This window comes from Medicago truncatula, unplaced genomic scaffold, assembly GCF_003473485.1.
Source record: "Medicago truncatula cultivar Jemalong A17 unplaced genomic scaffold, MtrunA17r5.0-ANR MtrunA17Chr0c01, whole genome shotgun sequence".
Lineage (NCBI taxonomy): Eukaryota > Viridiplantae > Streptophyta > Magnoliopsida > Fabales > Fabaceae > Medicago > Medicago truncatula.
Window position 1 is genome coordinate 981,747 of NW_024340360.1, and position 22,934 is coordinate 1,004,680.

Consider the following 22,934-nt stretch of genomic DNA (forward strand, 5'->3'; position numbering starts at 1 on the left):
TCAAATTGTTTTAGTTTGCTTCGTTATTACTCTATTTTTTACATGCTTTAGTCAAATTTTGTTTGTTCTTAACAATATGTTTCTATCATTGTTTTTATCATTCCAAGTAGATGTATGCGTTGTAGTCAAACACAAGATTTTAAGTACGATCAGTTGGTTGATGAAAGATCATTGAGATAATTGTTCAAGCAATTATGTGTTGTTTAGTGTGATAGAATTCGACTTGATTGTAGATAAATTGTTTTGCTATCTATTTTTCATGTATTGCACATTGCTCTACTAAACCTTCTGTGTAACTCCTATATTTTATGCAATTTACAACCCTATTTTTCCTTTGCTTCTATTTCTATCTTATTTTTTTGTTTTTAAAATAAACTCCTAAACCCCACGTTAAATTAAAAATAAAATTGATATGAAGTATAAATTAGTTTACTTTTAATTTATTTCAAAAATAATTTTTCCCGTGCATGGGTTTTTTTGTTGATAAGTTCGTAAATTATCTAAGTTATTTTGACACATACAAATATAAGAATACTCTAAAGTGTGAAAGTGTTAGCTCTGAGAATAAAACTAGTATATTCAATAGTTCTAGAAAAATTAATTGAAAAATATTACATGCAATAACACTTGAGAATATTTATTTTTTTCATAGAGAATAATTTTATTTTATTTTACTAATATGCTTTTAAATTTGAGAGTTTTGTTTTGTTTTATTTTAATTAAGATCTTTCCAAGACATAAAGGACATGATATGTCTCGGTAATATTACCATCGTTCACACACTGCAGGGGCAATCAATGCGCCGGTTTTTTGGTTAAAATTGGAGTCTCGTCTGATCTTGAGTTGTCTAACCACTTGTCTGCTCCTGTTGGGATGAATGACCTGCTAGGGAATAATGCTTGGGGAACCTTTTTTTCTAAGGGCTAGTTTTTGTTTGTCTGTTCAAGTTTTTTTCTTTGTTCCTTGCCTCTGTTTTATTTTTCCTATTTATATTATTTTCCCTTGTAACCAAACAAAATTAAAATCTCTCCTACAAAATTTTGTAAAATAGTGGATATTGACAAAAAAAATTGGACAAAATCTTTTGTTTTACTAAAAATGGTGGTGGTTCACCTTTGAACCATATTATGGGTCCTTATATTACTAATTTAAAATATAAGATAATTGTCTATTGTAAAGTTATTTGTGCATGCCCATACACTCATTCAACACTGTCATACCCCAATTTTTGACCTAAGGCCCCACTGACACGTGTCACTTGACCCTGGTCGGACTTTAACATTTCAAGAAAAATTCGACAGAGAGGTATTTTAAAATACCTCATCTTTGTACCAATTCCGGCCATCTTCTCACTTTATTTATTGTTAGTCTTTTTATTTTTCTTAGTTTCCATCTTTTTATATTTTATTTAGCCTCGATTTTATTTTATCTTTTTTTTATTTTATTTTCCATTTTTTAGTTCAAATTACTTCTACTAGTTTTTTGTATAACCTTTTTTTTAATATGTCCAAAAATATGTCCATGGGGTCCAAAGTTGTTCCATCCGAGCCTCAATTTCAGGCTTCAAGCTCAAAGTCAGAACTTCTTCTTTCCTTTCTCAACACCAAACGCGTACCACACCATTATGCTCATTCAAGCCATTCAATTCACCATTCAATTCCAATTCAAAACTCATTAAACTATTTCTTCTTTCATCAACCTCTGATTCTTTAAAAAGAGGCGGATTTCACACAAACAAGGGAGGAACCAGCATCAAACCCTAGCCGCAAACCTCAATCCAAACCTGCACAAGAAAAAGTCTCAATACAAAGAAACCCTCAAAATTCCCTACGACCCTCACAACATCACGATTCACGATCCACAATTTTCCAAACCCCTCCATACAAGCCGTTTCACAAGAACGCGAAACCTAACCCTTCAATACAACAACGCCGAATCTGACTCAACCGCACCGAATCCGAACCAAAGGTATAGCCGACGGATCCAGATCGAATCAAACCAACAAGTTCCGATCCAGAACAACATCGTTCCAACAAAGGTAGTTTGAATCTTCTCTCTTAGATCTAAGTTCGTACGTCGGGTTTTTGAATGTTGTAAGGTTAAAAACGTCGGGTTTTTTAAAAAGAACAAACTTTTAATTTTCCGGCGGCGGCGCCGCCACTCTTGGCCGGCCACCACCGTCGGAAAATTCATGAGATTGAAGAACATAAGAAGAGAGAAAAGGAAAGAAAGAGAAACGTGTTTGGGAAATGAGTGAAAATGGGTTTCCAACCCATATATACCTCCCTAACCGGTTCGGTTCTCCTGGACCCGACCCAGTGTTGAACCGAACCGGCCGTATCCTGTTTCTTTGAGCCCAATTCATTTTTTACTTGCTATTTAACGCCCCTGAATACTGCTGCACCCCACCTTGTGATTGAACCCATTTTATTTTAAGTTCTGCATGCATTTTAGAATTAAAATCATCATTTACTATTCTGTTCTTCTTTTTTTTGTCATTTATTTTTACAGCAAGAATATTAGAATGTAAATATAGGCTTAATGTAAATTATTTTATTTCCGTTATTTACTTTCTTGCAGACCTTAGAATGTAAATAGGGTTTTTGTAATAGTTTAGGTGCATGTGTGTGTGTGTGTGGGTGTATTCTTTATTTTATGCTTCTAGTTTAGGTTATAAACGTTTTACGTTCCTTGCTCTGTTAGTTTACATTTTTAGTTTAGTCATTATTCAAAAACAACAAAAACATGCAAATAATCAAAATCACAAAAATATTTTCATAAACAAACCTTGATCTTAAATCAAGTGACCGTCTTTTATTTTATTTTTCTTAATCAAACTTCCAATCAATTTAACCATACTTTTGAGTCCATTTTTCTTTTAAATTAAAAAACACAAACAAATACTCATTTGCCACTTGGCTTTTCATTTTAAGACCTTTTTCAAAACTAATAAAAAAACACAAAACAAATCAAACGTCAATTTCTACCCCGAACTACGAGGTTTTGATCCCTCACGGGTACGTAGGCAGAGGACCATGTCCTTCCAAATCAATGAAAAATGTAGATAATTAGGTCTTTATTTTTATCACTTTAATTCCTTCTTTTCAAAAATAATAAGCAAGTTATAGCACATTAATTAAATAAAATCAAGAGGTTCTCGTAGAGTACTACGAATATTTAGGGTGCTAATACCTTCCCTAAATATAACCAACCCCCGAACCCTAAATCTTAATATAGGGTGTTTTGAACTTTTTCCCCTTAAAAAAAATATGTTCAGTCGTGAAATAACTAGTGAGTCAAAAGCTAATCAAATAGCCATGATCTCCGAAAAATGACGCGACAAACACCATGAGTCAAAAATAGAAAGAGTGATGTGGTAAATATATTGAAAGTAAGGTAAAAAAAAATAAGGTGTTGAGTGGATGTTTGAGAATGATGAGTGTTGCAAATATATGATACATCGATGTCGCGTCATTTTTTGGAGATCAAGGCTATTTGATTAGCTTTTGACTCACTAATTATTTCACGACTGAACATTTAATTTTATTAAGAAAAGGGGAAAAAAGTTCAAACTACCCCTATTTGAAAAGATTTAGGGTTCGGGGGTTAGTTACATAAAGGGAAGGTATTAGCACCCTCTATGTCCGTAGTACTCTACGGGAACCTCTTGGTTTTATTTAATTTAATGTGCTATAACTTGCTTGCTTTTGAAAAAAAGAAGTTAATGTGATGATTAAAAGAAAAAGAAAGTGAGACCTAATTTATCTACATTTTTTATTGTTTGGAAGGACATGGTCCTCTGCCTACGTACCCGTGAGGGATCAAAACCTCGTAGTTCGGGGTAGAAAACAACGTTTGATTGGTTTTGTGTTTTTTATTAGTTTTGAAAAAAGTTTTAAAAGGAAAAGCCAAGTGGCAAAATAAGAATTGGTTTGTATTTTTGTTAAAAGAAAATGACTTAAAGTAGATTTAAAGTTGATTGCAATTTTGATTTATGAAAGAAATAAAATAAAGACGATCACTTGATTTGGATCAAGGTTTGTTTATGAAAACGTTTTTGGGATTTTTGTTATATTTGGAATAAGATAAAACTAACGGAGCATAAGGAATAAAAAGCGCGGTTACCCTAAGTTAGAAATATAAAATCTATGACTATTACATAAAAAGCCTATTTACATTCTAAGGTCTGCGATAAAAATTAAAATGCTAAAAATAAATAAACAAATACGAAAAGGAATAAGGAAAAATAAAGAAATGGCCCAAACACAAGGTGGGGTGCAGTAGTAAACAGGGGTGTGCAGAAAGCAGAAAAGGAATTGGGCTTTAAAGAAAACGAACCGGGTCGCGGGTCATGGGTCATGGGTTGACCCGGTTTGGGGATATATAAGGGTTGTAGGGTTTTTTTTTTCATTTTTCATTTTCTTTCTCTCTCCTGCTCACCGGTCTCTCTTCTCTTCTCTGTTCTCTCTCTTCTTCTCCGGCGGAGGGGATGGGGGTTCCGGCGGTGGTTGGCCGGCCAGTGCGGCGGCGCCACCGCGCCGGAACCCTAAACTTATATTTTTTATTTATTTTTCTGGTTCCTTCTGTTTGTTCCTTTCCCCTCTACTTGATTCTGAACCTAAATTCTCAATAACATACACCTAGAGACCTAGATCTAAAGGAGAAGTAATACTACCTTTTGAGCTTTTGATTCGGATTTTGATTGAACTGGTTACGGTCGGTCTGGATCTTATGATGATTGAGGCTGGATCGGGCTGACCGTGATTCGCGTATGGGTTGTGTTGTACGGCTGTTGAAAGCTGTTGAACTCCGGTTACTTGATGTGCGATTCTGACTTCTGTGTGTGTGTGTTTGTTGTGCGACGCTGTCCTCTGTTTTTTTCCGTCCTTTTCTTTGTTGTGCAGGTCTCTATTTATAGAGTGAGTTTGAGGCTAGGATTTGTTACTGATGAGCAAAAAATCAGTAGCTTGTGGAGGAGAAAAAGGGAAACGCGTACTGGATTTGTTTCAGAGGAAGTGTGAACTGGATTTGGACTGGAACAGCATACGCGTGATGCTGTTATTCTGCACCTGGACATTTTTGGATTTTGGACTTTTTGGACTTAAAAAGAAAAAATAATTAAAAGGATAATATCTACATTTTTGGTTTTAAATAAAAAAGAAAAATTTAAAATGGGAATAAAAGAAATTTAATCTAACTTGGACTAAAATTAAAATTAGAGTTCTAAATTAAAAGATGGAAATAAATAATTAAAGACTGAGAGAAGAGGGCCCGATTCGGAATTTTATGAGGTATTTCAAAATACCTCCCTGCCGAATTTTTCACTGAAATGTGTGTCTGGTCCGAGTTCGGAGACGTGTGTCAGTGGGACCTTAGGTCAAAATTTGGGGTATGACAGATGCCCCTATTTAAGTTTCTTCGCTTAGAGATTCGAAGGTAAAATCTTTGACTCGACGAGCCGAAGAGACTTAAATACAAAAGTGCACCAATTTTGACCTAAGAGGTTTATGAATGCTCATGATTTAATTATGAATGCATGATGACAGTGACGGCTCGACTGGAATGAAAAGACACTAGGATACCCAAATTCTTCGAAGAAAGGGATCTGACTTTACTGGGGAATCTGGTTTCACTGGGGAAAATGGTTGTTCCTCATTGTCTCGACATCTCGAAACAAAGTGCAATGATTCAGACTCCAATGTCCATTTGTGGACTTGGTTTTGAAAATGTAATAATAGAAGGATACAAGCTATTTGTTGGTTGAAATTGGCCACTTGTCACAGGCTGTTCGTTGGTTGGAACTGGTCGCTGAGCATAAAGATAAAAGATCGACATGAGTTGTCCGTTTGTTGGAACTAGTTGCTCGGAAGGTAAAAGACATTGGCATAGGCTATTCGTTTGTTGGAATCGGTCGCTGGGCATAAAGATAAGAGATTGACATGAGTTGTTCGTTTGTTGGACCTAGTCGCTCGAAAGGTAAAAAAACATTGACATAGGCCATTCGTTTGTTGGAATCGGTCGCTGGGCATAAAGATAAAAGATTGACATGAGTTGTTCGTTCGTTGGAACCGGTTGCTCGAAAAGGAAAAAAAACTGACATAGGCTATTCGTTTGTTGGAATCGGTCGCTTGAAAAGTTTGGATTGGTGACATCTCTAGAACAGCTACGCTGGGGATGATACCTGGAGTTTGAAGTTGACATCGAGATTAACTAGCGTCGTGACTAGTACGGCTTTCCGCCGGGGATGACACTTCGAAACTAAAGTTGAAATTGGCATTGATTAGTGACATGATTTAGCACGGCTTTTCGCCGGGCATGACACCTTTGAAATATGGAAGATAAAATGGAAGATGTTTTACTCGTAGAAACTTGCGGCTTGACGCAATGGTAAACTAAGACTGGACCGAAGTGATATGGCCGAAACGATTGATGAGTTTATGTATGAATTAATGTCGTGCGCATGTTGTGTACGCACGAATACATGATTACTAGTAAATGCATGATTGTTATGAGCTTGTGGTTGTATGAGTGCATGGAAGCGTTGATGTGATGAATGCATGTGTGTATGTATGAACGTGACTTTGACGACCATGTCTTTTGTAGGTGATAGACAGAACTCGATGAGGCAGAATATGGTATGTAAGGTGGGAAATGGATCGGCACTTTTGTACTACACTTTTCGCAACCATTTTGTGAGCAAATTTTGAAGAAGAGGCCGCTATTTGCAAGCTGGCACAGAGTGTCGCTCCATTGATATGCCTTGGCAGTCATGCCTCTTTAGAAGAAGTCCTTAACCCTTACTTGGGCTACCTTTTCGGGCTCTTAGTCCCCCAGGATGCTTATTTTGTATTTGTTTATTCAGAGACTTCCCTTAGTGTTGAGCCACGCTTTTAGCAGGATCTAACCTCTCTTGAGTTGACATATGCCTTTCTTACTCCCGAGTGCCAAGTCGTATCTATTTGTTTATGCTTTTTATTATATAACTTTTTAGAAATCTATTTCAAAGTATTATCATCAGTAAAAGAGGAAAAAATCGAGAAACAAAACAAGTAGGAGTCAAAAGAGAGGTAAAGGCTCAAAGTTTATTAATCGAATGACGCTATGCCAATGGCATGACTTCATGGAGTTTTTTACAAAGTTTGAAAAGAAATGGTAATTTAAAAGGGAAAGGTACGTTGAACTTCATAACCCTATCCTTCTCTAACAACTTTGAAATCCCGTTATCTTGTGGCTCGAATACTTTTGATATCAGGTATGCCCCAAGTGTATCTGTGTTCAACTGGATGCAGTTACTTTGTCTCTTTTTTTTTTTTTTTTTTTTTTTTTTTTTTTTTAATCCTTAATTTTTGCATAGACTGCCCTTTCGGGTTTTCACTCTATCAGGATAATGATCTCTGTTTATTGTCTCTAATTTTTGCCTGGACCGCCCTTTCGGGTTTTCAGTCCACCGAGACGCTCATTTTTGCCTAAGCCGCCCTTTTCGGGTTTTCGACTTACCGAGCTGTTCTTTAAATTTTTTTTAGACAAAGTATTTCTTGACTGCATCCGTGTTCACAGGTCGTGGAAGTTCTTCACCGTCCATGGTTTGTAGAGTCATGGCACCACCTGAGAAGGCCTTTTTAACAACATACGGTCCTTCATAATTAGGAGCCCACTTGCCTCGGGAGTCTGGTTGGAAAGAGAAAATCTTTTTGAGCACGAGATCACCTTCTTTAAACTCACGGGGACGAACTTTCTTGTCAAAAGCCTGTTTCATCCTTTTTTGATATAACTGTCCGTGACATAGGGCTGCCATGCGCTTTTCTTCAATCAGATTCAACTGGTCGTATCTATTTTGAACCCATTCAGCTTCTGATAAGTTAGCCTCCATTAGAATTCTCAATGATGGAATTTCGACTTCTACAGGAAGTACTGCCTCCATGCCATATACCAGGGAGAAGGGAGTTGCCCCTGTTGATGTGCGTACAGAAGTACGATATCCATGTAATGCAAAGGGAAGCATTTCATGCCAATCTTTATAAGTCACCACCATCTTCTGGACAATCCTCTTTATATTTTTATTTGCAGCTTCGACAGCACCATTCATTTGGGGTCTGTAAGGTGAAGAGTTATGGTGCTCGATCTTGAAATCATCACACAATTCTTTCATCATCTTGTTGTTTAGATTTGTTCCGTTGTCGGTGATGATCCGGTTGGGGATGCCATAACGACAAATGATATGATTCTTGATAAATTTGACCACTACTTGTTTGGTCACATTGGCATACGATGCGGCCTCAACCCACTTAGTGAAGTAGTCAATAGCCACTAGGATAAAACGGTGTCCATTTGAAGCTTTGGGCTCAATCCTTCCGATCATGTCAATGCCCCACATAGAGAAAGGCCACGGAGAGGAAAGTAAATTGAGTGTAGTTGGCGGCATATGAATCTTGTCGGCGTATATCTGACACTTGTGACACTTTCTGGTATGCTTGTAGCAATCTGATTCCATTGTCATCCAGTAGTAACCTGCTCGCAATATCTTTTTAGCCATTGTGTGCCCATTAGGATGAATTCCGAAGGATCCTTCGTGTATTTCATGTATCAATAAATCAGCTTCATACTTGTCTACACATCTGAGCAAGACCGTGTCAAAGTTTCTTTTGTACAAGATATCCCCATTCAGGAAGAAATTACTAGATAATCTTCTGAGAGTCTTCTTATCTTTGTTGGATGCCCCAGGAGGATACTCTCGAGTTTGGAGAAACACTTTAATATCATGAAACCACGGTTTATCGTCGAAAACTGCTTCAGCGGCAAACACATAAGCGGGTCTATCAAGGAATTTGACACTGATTAGTGGCACGTCATTGTGATGATTCACCTTGATCATTGAAGACAAAGTAGCCAAGGCATCAGCCATCTGATTCTCATCCCGAGGGATATGATGTAATTCCACTTTGTTGAAGAAGGTCAATAAACGTCTTGCATAGTCTCGATAAGGTATTAGTCCTGCATGAAGAGTTTCCCATTTTCCTTTGATCTGGTTGATTACGAGAGCTGAATCTCCATATATTTCGATGTTCTTGATTCTTAGATCAATGGCTTCTTCAATACCCATGATGCAGGCTTCATATTCAGCGATGTTGTTCGTGCAGTCAAACCGGAGTCTTGCTGTGAAAGGGATGTGAGCACCTTTAGGAGTAAGGAGTACTGCCCCTATGCCGTTGCCGTATACATTGACAGCCCCATCAAATATCAAACCCCACACTGAATCTGGATCAGGACCTTCTCCGAATAGTGGCTCGTCACAATCTTTCATCTTTAGATACATAATCTCTTCATCAGGAAAGTCAAACTTGATAGGTCGATAGTCTTCAAGTGGTTGGTGAGCCAAGTGATCAGCAAGAATACTGCCTTTAATTGCCTTCTGGGAACGGTACTCGATATCATATTCAGATAGTAGCATCTGCCACCGTGCAATCCTTCCTGTCAAAGCGGGCTTCTCAAATATGTACCTGATTGGATCCATTTTAGATACCAGCCAAGTAGTGTGATTAATCATATAATGACGGAGGCGTTTGGCAGCCCAGGCTAGAGCACAACATGTCTTCTCGAGCATGGAGTATCGAGATTCACATTCAGTAAACTTCTTGCTTAAATAATAAATGGCGTGCTCTTTTCTTCCGGTTTCATCTTGTTGTCCGAGCACACAACCCATGGAATTTTCTAACACCGTTAGGTACATGATCAAAGGTCTTCCTTCAACTGGAGGGATAAGAATCGGTGGTTCTAGCAAGTACTTCTTTATGCTGTCAAAAGCCTTCTGGCAATCTTCAGTCCACACAATACCTTGTTTTTTGCGGAGTAGTTTGAATATCGGCCCACAAGTTGCAGTCATATGAGAAATGAACCGGGAGATGTAATTTAGTCGTCCAAGAAAACCCCTTACTTCTTTTTCTGTTCTCGGAGCAGGCATCTCTCTGATGGCTTTGACTTTGTCAGGATCTACTTCGATGCCTTTCTGGCTGACAATGAAACCTAGAAGCTTTCCGGTTCTGACACCAAAAGTGCATTTGTTGGGATTTAAACGAAGTTTGTACTTCCTCAGGCGCTGGAACATCTTCTGTAGATACTTGACATGGTCTTCTTCAGTAATCGACTTGACTATCATATCATCCACATAGACCTCAATCTCTTTATGTATCATATCGTGGAAAAGAGTAGTCATACCCCTCTGATAAGTAGCTCCGGCATTGATTAAACCGAACGGCATTACTTTGTAGCAGAAAGTGCCCCAAGGTGTAATAAATGATGTTTTCTCTCTATCTTCGGGTGCCATCTTGATTTGATTATATCCGGAGAATCCATCCATGAATGAGAAGACTTTAGACTTTGCAGTACTGTCAACCAACACGTCAATATGAGGTAAAGGAAAGTCGTCTTTCGGGCTAGCTTTGTTTAAATCACGGTAGTCAACACACGTTCTGACCTTACCATCTTTCTTTGGAACAGGCACTATGTTAGCTAACCACTGGGGGTAATTTGATGTAATGAGGAAACCAGCGTCGATCTGTTTCTGTACCTCTTCTTTGATTTTGAGAGCCATGTCAGGACGTGTTCTTCTCAACTTTTGTTTGACTGGCGGACACTCAGGTTTTAAAGGTAGGTGATGTACCACAATATCAGTGTCTAGACCCGGCATATCTTGGTAGGACCAGGCAAACACATCAACATACTCTTTGAGGAGCTCTATCACTTGCTTTTTAACACTTGTTTCGAGCGATGCCCCAACCTTGATTTCTTTCTTGTCTTCTTTGGTGCCCAAGTTAATCACTTCTAGTTCGTCCCCATAAGGCTGAATGGTCTTCCTCTCTTGTTCGAGTAGTCGAGAGATTTCGTCAGGGATCTCTTCATTCTCTTCTTCCTCCGCCTCATACACAGGGAACTCAAAGTTGGGAGAGATCATAGGGTTATGTTGTTCAACGGGTTCGTCGATTTCTAATCTGCACATGTGATGGATGATTTTTAGAAAGAAGATACATGCAGATTTTTTTGAAAATTCATGTTGGGTTTTTTGTATTACCACTTTTCAGAAAAGCATAAAAGAAAATGAGACAAAACATCGGGAAAAAAACGACGTTTTTATTTTATTGACGATAATTTCTTGAAATAAAAAGCCCTAGATAAGCTCACTTTCGCTTGGGGCGGGGCGAAAGGATGTTTTTTGAAAAGAAAAGCATAAACTAGACAAATGCATTACTTGGACAAGTGAGCAACAAAAGGAACATCTACAGCAACCCAATTGTGGCTGGATACTCCTGGCATTATAAAACCTCGTGGCACACTTTCAGGATCATCTTCAATGATTGCATGGATAAAGCCCGAACTGTGGAAATGCCCCTCTTTGCTGTGGACAAACCAGTAGATGGGAAGAAACCCAAACCTTCTCGGTGCTTGTTTTCTGGAAGCTCTATCAGCTTTCCCCAGCTTGCGGACCCTCCTGCTTGTATGACCTTCTGAGCATCTTTCAGAGACGAGATAGAGGCTTCATTCCTCTTGGCATTCTTATCTTCTATAGTAAACCCTTGAAAAGGTGTCCCTTCGACATCGTCTGCCCCAATGAAAGAGAAAGATGACAAATGACTCACCAATAAAGCCTCTTCACCGTTTACAGTTACTAGCTTCCCATTCTTCACAAACTTCAGCTTTTGATGCAGCGTGGATGTGACAGCCCCTGCCTCGTGAATCCAGGGTCGACCCAGTAGGCAACTATACGAAGCTTGAATGTCCATGACTTGAAAATTAACTTGGAAAACTTGTGGCCCAACTGTGATGGGTAGAACCACCTCTCCAAGGACATCCTTCCTCGAGCCATCAAAAGCTTTCACCATTACCCCACTTCGTCTCAAAGGTGCGTCTTGGTAAGCGAGTTGGGCATAAGTTGTTTTGGACAAAACATTCAAAGATGATCCAGTATCCACCAGCACATTTGACAAAGCATCGGTTTTACAGTTCACAGATATATGCAGCGCCCGATTATGGTTCCTTCCTTCTGCTGGGAGCTCTTCATCACTGAAACTCAAGTTGTTGCATGCAGTGATGTTCCCTACTATTCCGCCAAACTGACCCACCATTACATCATAATCCACAAAAGCTTGTTCTAAGACCTTCATTAATGCATCTTTATGGGCCTCAGAATTTAGTAATAAAGACATTATGGATATTTTGGATGGAGTCTGCATCAGTTGGTCAACAACCTTGTACTCGCTCTTCTTTATTAACTTGAGAATCTCATCAAACTCTGCACTTGTACCAGCCCCATTGGGTTGATCCACTTCTTTGGCGATACCAGCATCTTTAGTCCGAACCTCCTTGTTTATTGTAGCATCAATCTTCTTTGGGAACACTATGGGAACAACGCGCCCATTTCTCAGAACTCTACTGTCTTCAACAATATTATCCACGCTAGACAAAGGCGGTATTGGAACCTCACGACCCTCTTCAATCATGGTGGCATTGTATTTGTATGGAATGGCTTTTTCAGAAGCATATGGCAGTGGACCCGGTAAGCAGATCACCAGAGGGGTGATAGTTGACTTTCGACTGTCATAAAATACCTCCAAAGGCCCTTCAGGAGTTATTACACACACATCATCACACCTCCTTTCGACCACAAGCTCTCCTCGGTTTAGAAGCCCTTGAATATCATTTCTTACTTTCTGACATCCTCCGGAGTTCATAAGGCATATTTCACAGAGATCATGATCATGCTCAAAAAGGTCGACTTTGCATAACTTGGCATGTAACGGGACCAAGGGTGTTCTGATATGTTGAACATTCAGAATGGGACGAGTCTTTTGACAATCTTCGATCATGTTGACTGTTGCGGCACCATGATTCGGCAATGGGTTTGTTTGAACATTTGGCGCCGAGTCTGTGAAAGTTATTTTTCCATCATTGATCAACCTCTGTACTATGCTTTTAAAGGCATAACAAGTTTCAATGTTATGGCCACGGCCCCCTTCATGGAAGTCACAAGTTTGGTCAAGTCTATACCAAGATGGTAGTTTTTCTGGGATAGGAGGAGCTGTTCTAGTTTGGACAAGGTTTTTCTTGAGTAAGCCGGGAAGTAATTCTGCATAGGTGACTGGTATTGGGTTAATCGGCATTCTTGGTGGTCGCGGTTGTTGTGGGCGTTGTTGATAAGGTTGTTGTTGGAAATTTTGTTGAGGGTATTGTTGGTATGGGAATTGTTGGTATGGTTGTTGTTGGTATGGTTGTTGTTGGAAATTTTGTTGTTGAGTATTTTGTGGTGAAGGATTTTGTGGGAATTGAGGATATTGTGGTATTTGAGGATATTGTGGTATTTGAGGATATTGCGGTATTTGAGGATGGTTATTTGTTTGTTGAAAAGGGTGAGAGGTGGGTGTGATGGCAGCAATGTGTTGATAGGCTGGATAAGTTTGTTGAGGCCTTCCATGAGTCACCATACCGACTTCTTGCTCTTTCTTCCTCGGGAAATGATTCCCGGTCTTCTTGGTCCCACTGGCAGGAGTTGCATCCTTTACTAAGCGTCCTTCTCGGACTCCTTCTTCTAACTGTACTCCCATACCAACCATCTCCGCGAAGCTCTTTGGTGTACTCCCGACCATCTTTTTGTAATAAAAATGATTCAAAGTTTTTAGGAAGAGCTTGGTCATCTCTTTCTCCTCAATTCGTGGGCTGACTTGGGCAGCGGTGTCTCTCCACCGTTGGGCGTACTCTTTGAACGTCTCTTTATCTCCCTGAGTCATGGCTTGGAGATCACTTCGGTCTGGAGTCATGTCTACATTGTAACTGTACTGTTCCACAAAAGCTTCACAAAGGTCACGGAAAGTTTGAACCCTTGTTTTGTCTAGGTTTGTGTACCACTTTGAAGCAGGGCCGGTCAAGCTTTCTTGGAAATAGTAAATAAGAATCTGATCATCTTGGGCATATGCTGGCATCCTTCTCACATACATTTTTAGATGTTCCTCAGGACAAGAACTCCCTTTGTATTTCTCGAAATCTGGAATCTTGAATTTGTGAGGTACTTGCACACTCGGTACCAAACAGAGATCGTACGCAGTCTTCCCAAATTTCCCTTTTTCATGGAGAGCTTTCATGTCTCGGCGTAGTTCATCATACTTTTCTCGTAGGTCGCTTACTTCCTCGTAAGCCTCTGCATTCCCTGAATGAAAGATAGGCTCTTCAGTTTGCGGAATTGTATGTATCACAGGTGCTGAGTAGGTCATGGTGGCTGGAGTGACCCTCATGGCAGGTAGGGGTACTTGAGCCGTGTACTGGTGAGTGGGCATCTGAGCTTCACAAGTGATAGGACGAAATATCTCCCCAGCAGTGAAAGGTGGAAACCAAGGCGTGGAACGTTGCGGAGCGGACCGCGTTGGAGTGTCAGCACATAGTGTCCAAGAAGAAGATGCCTCGGCCTGAGTTCTGACAGGAGGAGGGGGTGGAGGTGCTTGTGATCGGGCCTGCGCTTCTGTTACGGCCTGAGCTTGAGTTTGCGCTTGTGCTTGAATCTGTGCTTGAGCTTGAGTCTGAGTTTCTGCCATTGTTTTTATTAATTCAGCCATCTCGTCCATCCTAGTCTGCATGACTGTCATTTCTTCACGAAGTACCCGATTTTCCTGCTCAAGATAATCCATCTTCTTCTTTACGTTTGCTCGAGTGTAGTGAGTACGGGTTGACTTGTAGATGATACGTGGGGCCACCTTTTGAAACGAGTTGACCTTTTTCTCTGGAAAAGGAAGTTTGTGTGAGACTTTGACTTGAGACTATGAAATGCAGGATGATGCATGATGTTTATGCAAAAATATAGACGTATTTTTTTATCGAAGGACTTATGGAAAGTATTTTTGTAAATATCATAGTTGAGAGTTCCATTGAATAATTTACATACTACCAGATAATTCCCTTTCTAGACAACGAAGCCAAGGGATAGGCTTTGCAAAAATAAGATAAATATCTAACTTAAAGCTAAGAACAAAAGAAAAACTGGGAACTCTCGAGCTCTTTGAAGTAGACTATTCATCAGAATCTGAATGTGCATCCTTGAAGAACTCCCAGCGCTCCCCTGCGCTGATAAATCGTGATAGCCTTGTGCTCTGAGCTCGGATCTGAACATTCTTTTTTACTATTTGTCGTCTCAACTTGTGAACCTCATGCTCTCGTTGCTCTATCTCACCACTCATAGTTTCCATCTTGAGCATAACTTCATCATACTTCCTTTTCCAGGTAGCACCCACACATTCCGATCGGGCCAACTTCTCTTGACATTCCTCCACAGTTGCGGGGGCCAAGGGTAAAGCCGGCGCTGGGGTTGTTGAAGATAGGTACCTCGGCAAATGATATGATAAGACCAGATCGGAAGCTCTATTGATGACCCATTGCGTGTAAGACCCCTGTAAAGAGTCTGATCTCCTCGCCAATTGGCTTCTATTGAGTGTGCGAATGGCATGCCATGCTTGGACAAATCTCCCTCTTTTGTTTGAGGGATCTTCATGGTTGAAGTAGAATTCACCTTGTAGGTAGATGTTATCTGGCTTAGCTTCCATTGGACATCCGAACTGACGTTTGGCAAGGATAGGATTGTAGCTGATTCCTCCTTGCGTACCGAGAAGGGGTACATTTGAGTATTCTCCACAACTGACAATGATGTTCGTGAAGTTACAAGTAGCACGGTACCAAGTTATGTCGGATGGGGTAAGGGACATGATTCTTTTGGGCCAGGAGAGATTTTCTGGGTTGGCTTGAAAGGAATGAGTCTGAGGTAAGTGGGAGGCAAACCATTTGTATAGTAAAGGTGCGCAACCGAGGATAGCTCCACGACCTACTTGGGTTCGATCGTGAATGGAATGATATATATCAGCTAACAATGTGGGGACTGGGTTCTTTGTGAGGAAAATTTGAATGGCATGGATGTCAACATAGTTATCAATATTTGGGAACAATACTAGGCCATAGATGAGTAAAGCTAGGATAGAGTAAAAGGCATCAACATTGTTTGTTTTGGAGAAATCGGAGGCTTGTTGGTAAAGAAATTTAGTAGGTAAGCTTGGGAGATTCCCTTTTAGGGTGAGTTTTTCTTTTATGAGAGAGGTTTTGAGATGGAGGGCGTTTGCAATAGTGGCAGCTTTGGGAAAGGGTTCTAAGCCAGTAAAAGGTACCTTATCAAGTACGGGTAGGCCAATTAAGTGGGAGTATTCTTCGAGGGTAGGCATAAGCTGGTAGTCGGGAAAGGTGAAACAGTGGTAAGCAGGGTCATAGAACTGGACCAAAGTTTCCAAGCACCCCTTATCGATATTTGTCCAGAGGACACCAAGCAAATTCCCATGACGATCACAAAAGTTCTCCAAGCTAGTTACTTCAAATGCAAGCTTCTTTAAATTCTCTAGATCCAATTTCCTGAATGTAAACTTCCTAGTATTTCTTCTTTCCATGCCTATGATATTTACAAAACACAGTATAAGTCCTTCGATATTTTTTTTGATGAAAAAAAAGATGAAATTATGAATGAATGCATGTATGCATGATTATGCATAGGTTAAGCTCATCATGTTGGAGCTTAAAGGTAATAACCCCCATTTGGTAAGGACTATGGTTTTATTTGTACCTGTATCACGGGTTCTATCCAGTTCCCAAAGTCATTAACTACCTACGAATGTTATCAGGTTACAAGACTACTCTTGATCCAATAATATCCGTAGGAAAGTTTCATTTGAGTGCAGTATCGCGTATCAACTAAATCAAGACTACTCTTGATTAGCCACCGCACTACGTCCTAAAAGGCTAAGATGGGTTAAGGGTAACTAAAGGTTCTCAACTTCGACGGTCACTTGAAAATATAATGCCAACACGACTATTCATGCCAACACAAATTACTTTCAAGATCCCTCCATTGAGTGGGGTTATACCACATGAACCTAAACACGAGACTTGACTCTCGGAAAGGCACTTTGGTTATACCACCGTCCTATCTTATGTTTCTCTCAAACCCGGGTGTAGGGCTTTATCTCACCACTCATATTTAAGAAGAAAGGAAGAAAGAGAGAAAAGAGAAGATAAAAGATATATACAATTATTTCCATCTTTATTTTTTTTTAAGCAAGTTATAGCATAGAGAATTAAATAAGGCCAAGTTAGGCTCAACCCTCTTAGGGGGTCCCCAGTGAAGTCGCCATTTCTGTCGCGTCATTTTTTGGAGATCAAGGCTATTTGATTAGCTTTTGACTCACTAATTATTTCACGACTGAACATTTAATTTTATTAAGAAAAGGGGAAAAAAGTTCAAACTACCCCTATTTGAAAAGATTTAGGGTTCGGGGGTTAGTTACATAAAGGGAAGGTATTAGCACCCTCTATGTCCGTAGTACTCTACGGGAACCTCTTGGTTTTATTTAATTTAATGTGCTATAACTTGCTTGCTTTTGAAAAAAAGAAGTTAATGTGATGATTAAAAGAAAAAGAAAGTGAGACCTAATTTATCTACATTTTTTATTGTTTGGAAGGACATGGTCCTCTGCCTACGTACCCGTGAGGGATCAAAACCTCGTAGTTCGGGGTAGAAAACAACGTTTGATTGGTTTTGTGTTTTTTATTAGTTTTGAAAAAAGTTTTAAAAGGAAAAGCCAAGTGGCAAAATAAGAATTGGTTTGTATTTTTGTTAAAAGAAAATGACTTAAAGTAGATTTAAAGTTGATTGCAATTTTGATTTATGAAAGAAATAAAATAAAGACGATCACTTGATTTGGATCAAGGTTTGTTTATGAAAACGTTTTTGGGATTTTTGTTATATTTGGAATAAGATAAAACTAACGGAGCATAAGGAATAAAAAGCGCGGTTACCCTAAGTTAGAAATATAAAATCTATGACTATTACATAAAAAGCCTATTTACATTCTAAGGTCTGCAATAAAAATTAAAATGCTAAAAATAAATAAACAAATACGAAAAGGAATAAGGAAAAATAAAGAAATGGTCCAAACACAAGGTGGGGTGCAGTAGTAAACAAGGGTGTGCAGAAAGCAGAAAAGGAATTGGGCTTTAAAGAAAACGAACCGGGTCGCGGGTCATGGGTCATGGGTTGACCCGGTTTGGGGGATATATAAGGGTTGTAGGGTTTTTTTTTTCATTTTTCATTTTCTTTCTCTCTCCTGCTCACCGGTCTCTCTTCTCTTCTCTGTTCTCTCTCTTCTTCTCCGGCGGAGGGGATGGGGGTTCCGGCGGTGGTTGGCCGGCCAGTGCGGCGGCGCCACCGCGCCGGAACCCTAAACTTATATTTTTTTTTGATTTTTCTGGTTCCTTCTGTTTGTTCCTTTCCCCTCTACTTGATTCTGAACCTAAATTCTCAATAACATACACCTAGAGACCTAGATCTAAAGGAGAAGTAATACTACCTTTTGAGCTTTTGATTCGGATTTTGATTGAACTGGTTACGGTCGGTCTGGATCTTATGATGATTGAGGCTGGATCGGGCTGACCGTGATTCGCGTATGGGTTGTGTTGTACGGCTGTTGAAAGCTGTTGAACTCCGGTTACTTGATGTGCGATTCTGACTTCTGTGTGTGTGTGTTTGTTGTGCGACGCTGTCCTCTGTTTTTTTCCGTCCTTTTCTTTGTTGTGCAGGTCTCTATTTATAGAGTGAGTTTGAGGCTAGGATTTGTTACTGATGAGCAAAAAATCAGTAGCTTGTGGAGGAGAAAAAGGGAAACGCGTACTGGATTTGTTTCAGAGGAAGTGTGAACTGGATTTGGACTGGAACAGCATACGCGTGATGCTGTTATTCTGCACCTGGACATTTTTGGATTTTGGACTTTTTGGACTTAAAAAGAAAAAATAATTAAAAGGATAATATCTACATTTTTGGTTTTAAATAAAAAAGAAAAATTTAAAATGGGAATAAAAGAAATTTAATCTAACTTGGACTAAAATTAAAATTAGAGTTCTAAATTAAAAGATGGAAATAAATAATTAAAGACTGAGAGAAGAGGGCCCGATTCGGAATTTTATGAGGTATTTCAAAATACCTCCCTGCAGAATTTTTCACTGAAATGTGAGTCTGGTCCGAGTTCGGAGACGTGTGTCAGTGGGACCTTAGGTCAAAATTTGGGGTATGACAATCGGCTATTCTTTAAAAATATTTATGACAAATCTAAAAGTACATTGAATCATTAACACATCTATTAAAGGAAATTATTGTAGCACATTTGGTTTAATTAAGTTTACGAATCTTGTTGTAGGGAATTGTTGCAAACTAACTAGCCATTTGTAACAGCCCAAACAAGGGTATGAACTATGAAAAATTATTGAGGTAATGAACTCATATTTAAAGGATGCTTACGTGTTCAAAAACATTAATTAATACAAAATATAACAGCTTTAATTGAATCAAAACAATTAACTACTTCCTGGTTAGAATGATAGTTTTATGACAAGATTACTCGGTTGCGTGGCAATATATAAGGTTGATCAATCTCATTGCCAATCACCCATCATCATATTCATCTTAATTAATATTGATAATTTCCTTCCATACAATTAAACCATGAATGTATCCACTCTCTTCCTCATCACCTTCACATGTGGTTTTCTACAAAATGTAGTTTCAAATGCAAATCCTCTCTCATATGAAGCTTTCTTTAACTTTGGTGATTCTATAAGTGACACTGGAAATGCTGCATCTATCTTTCTACCTATGCCTAACCCTATTCCTTATGGTTCTAGTTACTTTAAACATCCTTCAGGACGTATGTCAAATGGACGACTGATCATAGATTTTATTGGTATGATTATGTTTTTTTTCTAGTATTATAAATTAGTTTTTCTCCAATGATAAGAATAAGAAACAATAAAAATTCTTTACATGCAATCTACAAAATGTATTTCGATATATTATCTCTCTCTCTCAAACACAGATACCTAGATACACAGACATGAAATATGTTTTAATGTCTTAACTTGATGATATTTAGATAAAAAATAATTATGAAATGAGGTTTTATTAAAAATAAATAAAAAATCTATTTTCTGTTGTGGAAATCAATAAGAGTAATCTGCGATTAAATTTTGATCAAAGTTCTTTAACATGTGATCATTTCAATTGTAGCCGAGGCATATGGGTTGCCGTTTTTGCCTGCCTATGAGAATAAAAGCATAGACCAAGATATCAAAAAAGGAGTAAATTTTGCATTTGCTGGTGCCACTGTGCTCAATGTTGAGTATTATGTCAAAAATGGGCTTCCTCTTCCAGATACAAATAACTCATTGAGCATTCAACTTGGATGGTTCAAGAATATCAAACCCCTCCTCTGTAAAAGCAAAGAAGGTTTTACCATAAGTAGTGGAATATTTTTTTTCTATGAAATACATTAAATTTTTTCAATATGGCTAACAAACTTTGTTTCATTATATGATAGATTGCAATATCTACTTCAAGAAATCATTGTTTATAGTTGGAGAAATTGGTGGGAACGATATTATGAAGCATATGAAGCATAAAACTGTTATAGAACTTCGAGAAATAGTTCCCTTTATGGTTGAAGCCATTACTAACACCACAAATGTATGTTTGATTGCAATTAAGTTTTGGAATGACTACTTCACTAAATTATAATTCGAAGAGAAATATCATCGATTGGATCATCGATCCGCGTGAAAAAATGTGACATTGATTTTGTTTCTATGTGCTAGGTGCTAATCGAAGAAGGAGCTGTAGAGCTAGTGGTACCTGGGAATTTTCCGATGGGATGCAGTGCTGCAATGTTCACATTGGTGAATAGTAATAAGAAAGAAGACTATGATGAATTTGGGTGCTTAATAGCTTACAATAATTTAATAGAGTACTTTAACGGGCAACTAAAAAATTCTATAGAGACACTAAGACAGAAGCACCCTGAAGTTAAGATAATATACTTTGACTACTATAATGATGCCAAACGTTTATATCAAACACCGCAACAATATGGTGAGCATTATTTATATATAATTATATATTTTGGAAATAACAATATACGTATTTGATTGCTATTGCTACCACAAATTATTCCTCTTTATTTCATTTATGCATGCTAGCTGGATCAATCAAATTAATTATGCAGGTTTTGATAAGGATGCTATTTTCAAAGCATGTTGTGGAGGATGTGGATCACTTATCGCTACAGTTTGCTCTGATCCTTCAAAACGTATAAATTGGGACGGACCACACTTTACTGAAGCAGCTTATAAGCTAATAGCAAAAGGGCTAGTTGAGGGTCCATTTTCAAATCCTTCTCTTAAGTCCCCTCTTTTCAAAATAGCTTAGATAACTTATTAGGATGCATGATACTGCTAAATATAAATAAATAAAAATGTAATGAATTTGTCCTTGAGGTTTTGATAAGGATGTAATTTGTAACCTCAAGGAGCGAAGTTCATATCCCATAGGAGACTATTGGGGAAAAATTCAAATAACATTTGACTTGATTGTAAAATGATCAATAATTTCACTATAATTAATAATAATTTTCCGTTCATCGATTATAAAAATTTTGTAATATGTGTTTTAATGAGTAATCAATTTAGATCATTATGTGAGAATAATGATTTTTTTTTTTTTGGGTACAAAAAGGGATGTGATAATAAACTTGATCGCTATATGAGAATAATGTATTTTTTTTGGGTAAAAAAAGGATGCGATAATAAACTTTAGGGTTAATTAAGTTTTTGGTCCCTATAAATATCTACAGTTTTGTTTTTAGTCCCTATAAAAATAAATCACACTTTTTAGTCCCTACAAAATTTTATGTTATTGTTTTTAGTCCCTGTTAAATTAAAATTTGTTTAATTATGCTTAAACTTCTCCATTTTTGAATGATTTTTTACAGACATGTTCATAACATCGTAAGACACTCTTTATAAAAAAATTTAGTTTTTTCACAAGTAATGAATTAAATATGAATTTTTCTAAAAGCCAAAATTTCAAGATTATATTAATGAAAATTTGGACCTAATAATAAAATGTTAAGTTACTTCTTTGCGGAGGAACTTTGCATAATATTCTAAGTAAGTATGTGAAAAATATGTTACAAATTTAAAAGTTTAAGCACAGTTAAGCAAATTTTAATTTTACAAGGACTAAAAGTATGCGTTGGTCCCTATTAAATTGAAATTTGTTTAATTATACTTAAACTTTTAGTTTTTTAAATGATTTTTAACACACATGTTAAGAACATTATATTAATCTCTTTTATAAAAAATTAGAATTTTTTAACATTTAATGAATTAAATACAGTTTTTTTAAAACGCCCAAAATTCAGGATAAAACTAACGAAAATTTGGACCTAAAAATAAAATTTTGAGTTAATTTATTGTGGCGGAACCTTTTATAATGTTTTAAACAAGTATGTAAAAAATCATAAAAAATTTAAAGTTTTAAGCATAATTAAACAAATTTTAATTTAACAGGGACTAAAAATACTAACGGAAAATTTTGTAGGGACTAGAAAGTATGATTTATTTTAATAGGGACTAAAAACAAAACTGCATATATTTATAGGGACCAAAAACTTAATTAACCCTAAACTTTAACTACATGAAAATATTAATTTCAATGTGTGATTTAACATTAGCACCCTAAAGACATAACTATCCTTACAAAAAAAGACATTGATCTCACAAGTAGAAAAACTAAAATTCATGATATAATAACTATTAGATTATGTTTCCTTCAACAAAAAAAATTATTACATTATGTTTAGTTGACTTTGTAGTTTGTACTAGTTTGTACTATTTTTTTATTCAAAATAGCTTAGATAACTTATTAGGATGCATGATACTGCTAAAGATAAATAAATAAAAATGTAATGAATTTGTCCTTAAGGTTTTGATAAGGATGAAATTTGTAACCTCAAGAGGCGAAGTTCAAATCTCATATGAGA

General features: G+C 37.6%; 2 protein-coding genes across 2 annotated transcripts; one reads left to right on the forward strand and one right to left on the reverse strand.

Moving 5' to 3' along the window:
- Positions 1-1,759: 1,759 nt before the first annotated feature.
- Positions 1,760-14,666, reverse strand: LOC112418394 (uncharacterized). The gene is made up of 6 exons (XM_039829724.1): positions 13,475-14,666; positions 11,426-13,117; positions 11,243-11,339; positions 10,319-10,985; positions 7,541-10,216; positions 1,760-1,783 (listed from the first exon to the last, which is right to left on the reverse strand). Exons 1-6 carry the CDS (start codon positions 14,664-14,666, stop codon positions 1,760-1,762), a joined length of 6,348 nt encoding a protein of 2,115 aa, XP_039685658.1.
- Positions 14,667-19,564: 4,898 nt separating this feature from the next.
- On the forward strand, positions 19,565-21,319 carry LOC25479790 (GDSL esterase/lipase At5g45910). The gene is made up of 5 exons (XM_039829725.1): positions 19,565-19,766; positions 20,126-20,344; positions 20,436-20,581; positions 20,710-20,983; positions 21,117-21,319. The coding sequence occupies exons 1-5, from the start codon at positions 19,565-19,567 to the stop codon at positions 21,317-21,319; spliced, it is 1,044 nt and encodes a 347-aa protein (XP_039685659.1).
- The last annotated feature ends 1,615 nt before the right edge of the window (positions 21,320-22,934 follow it).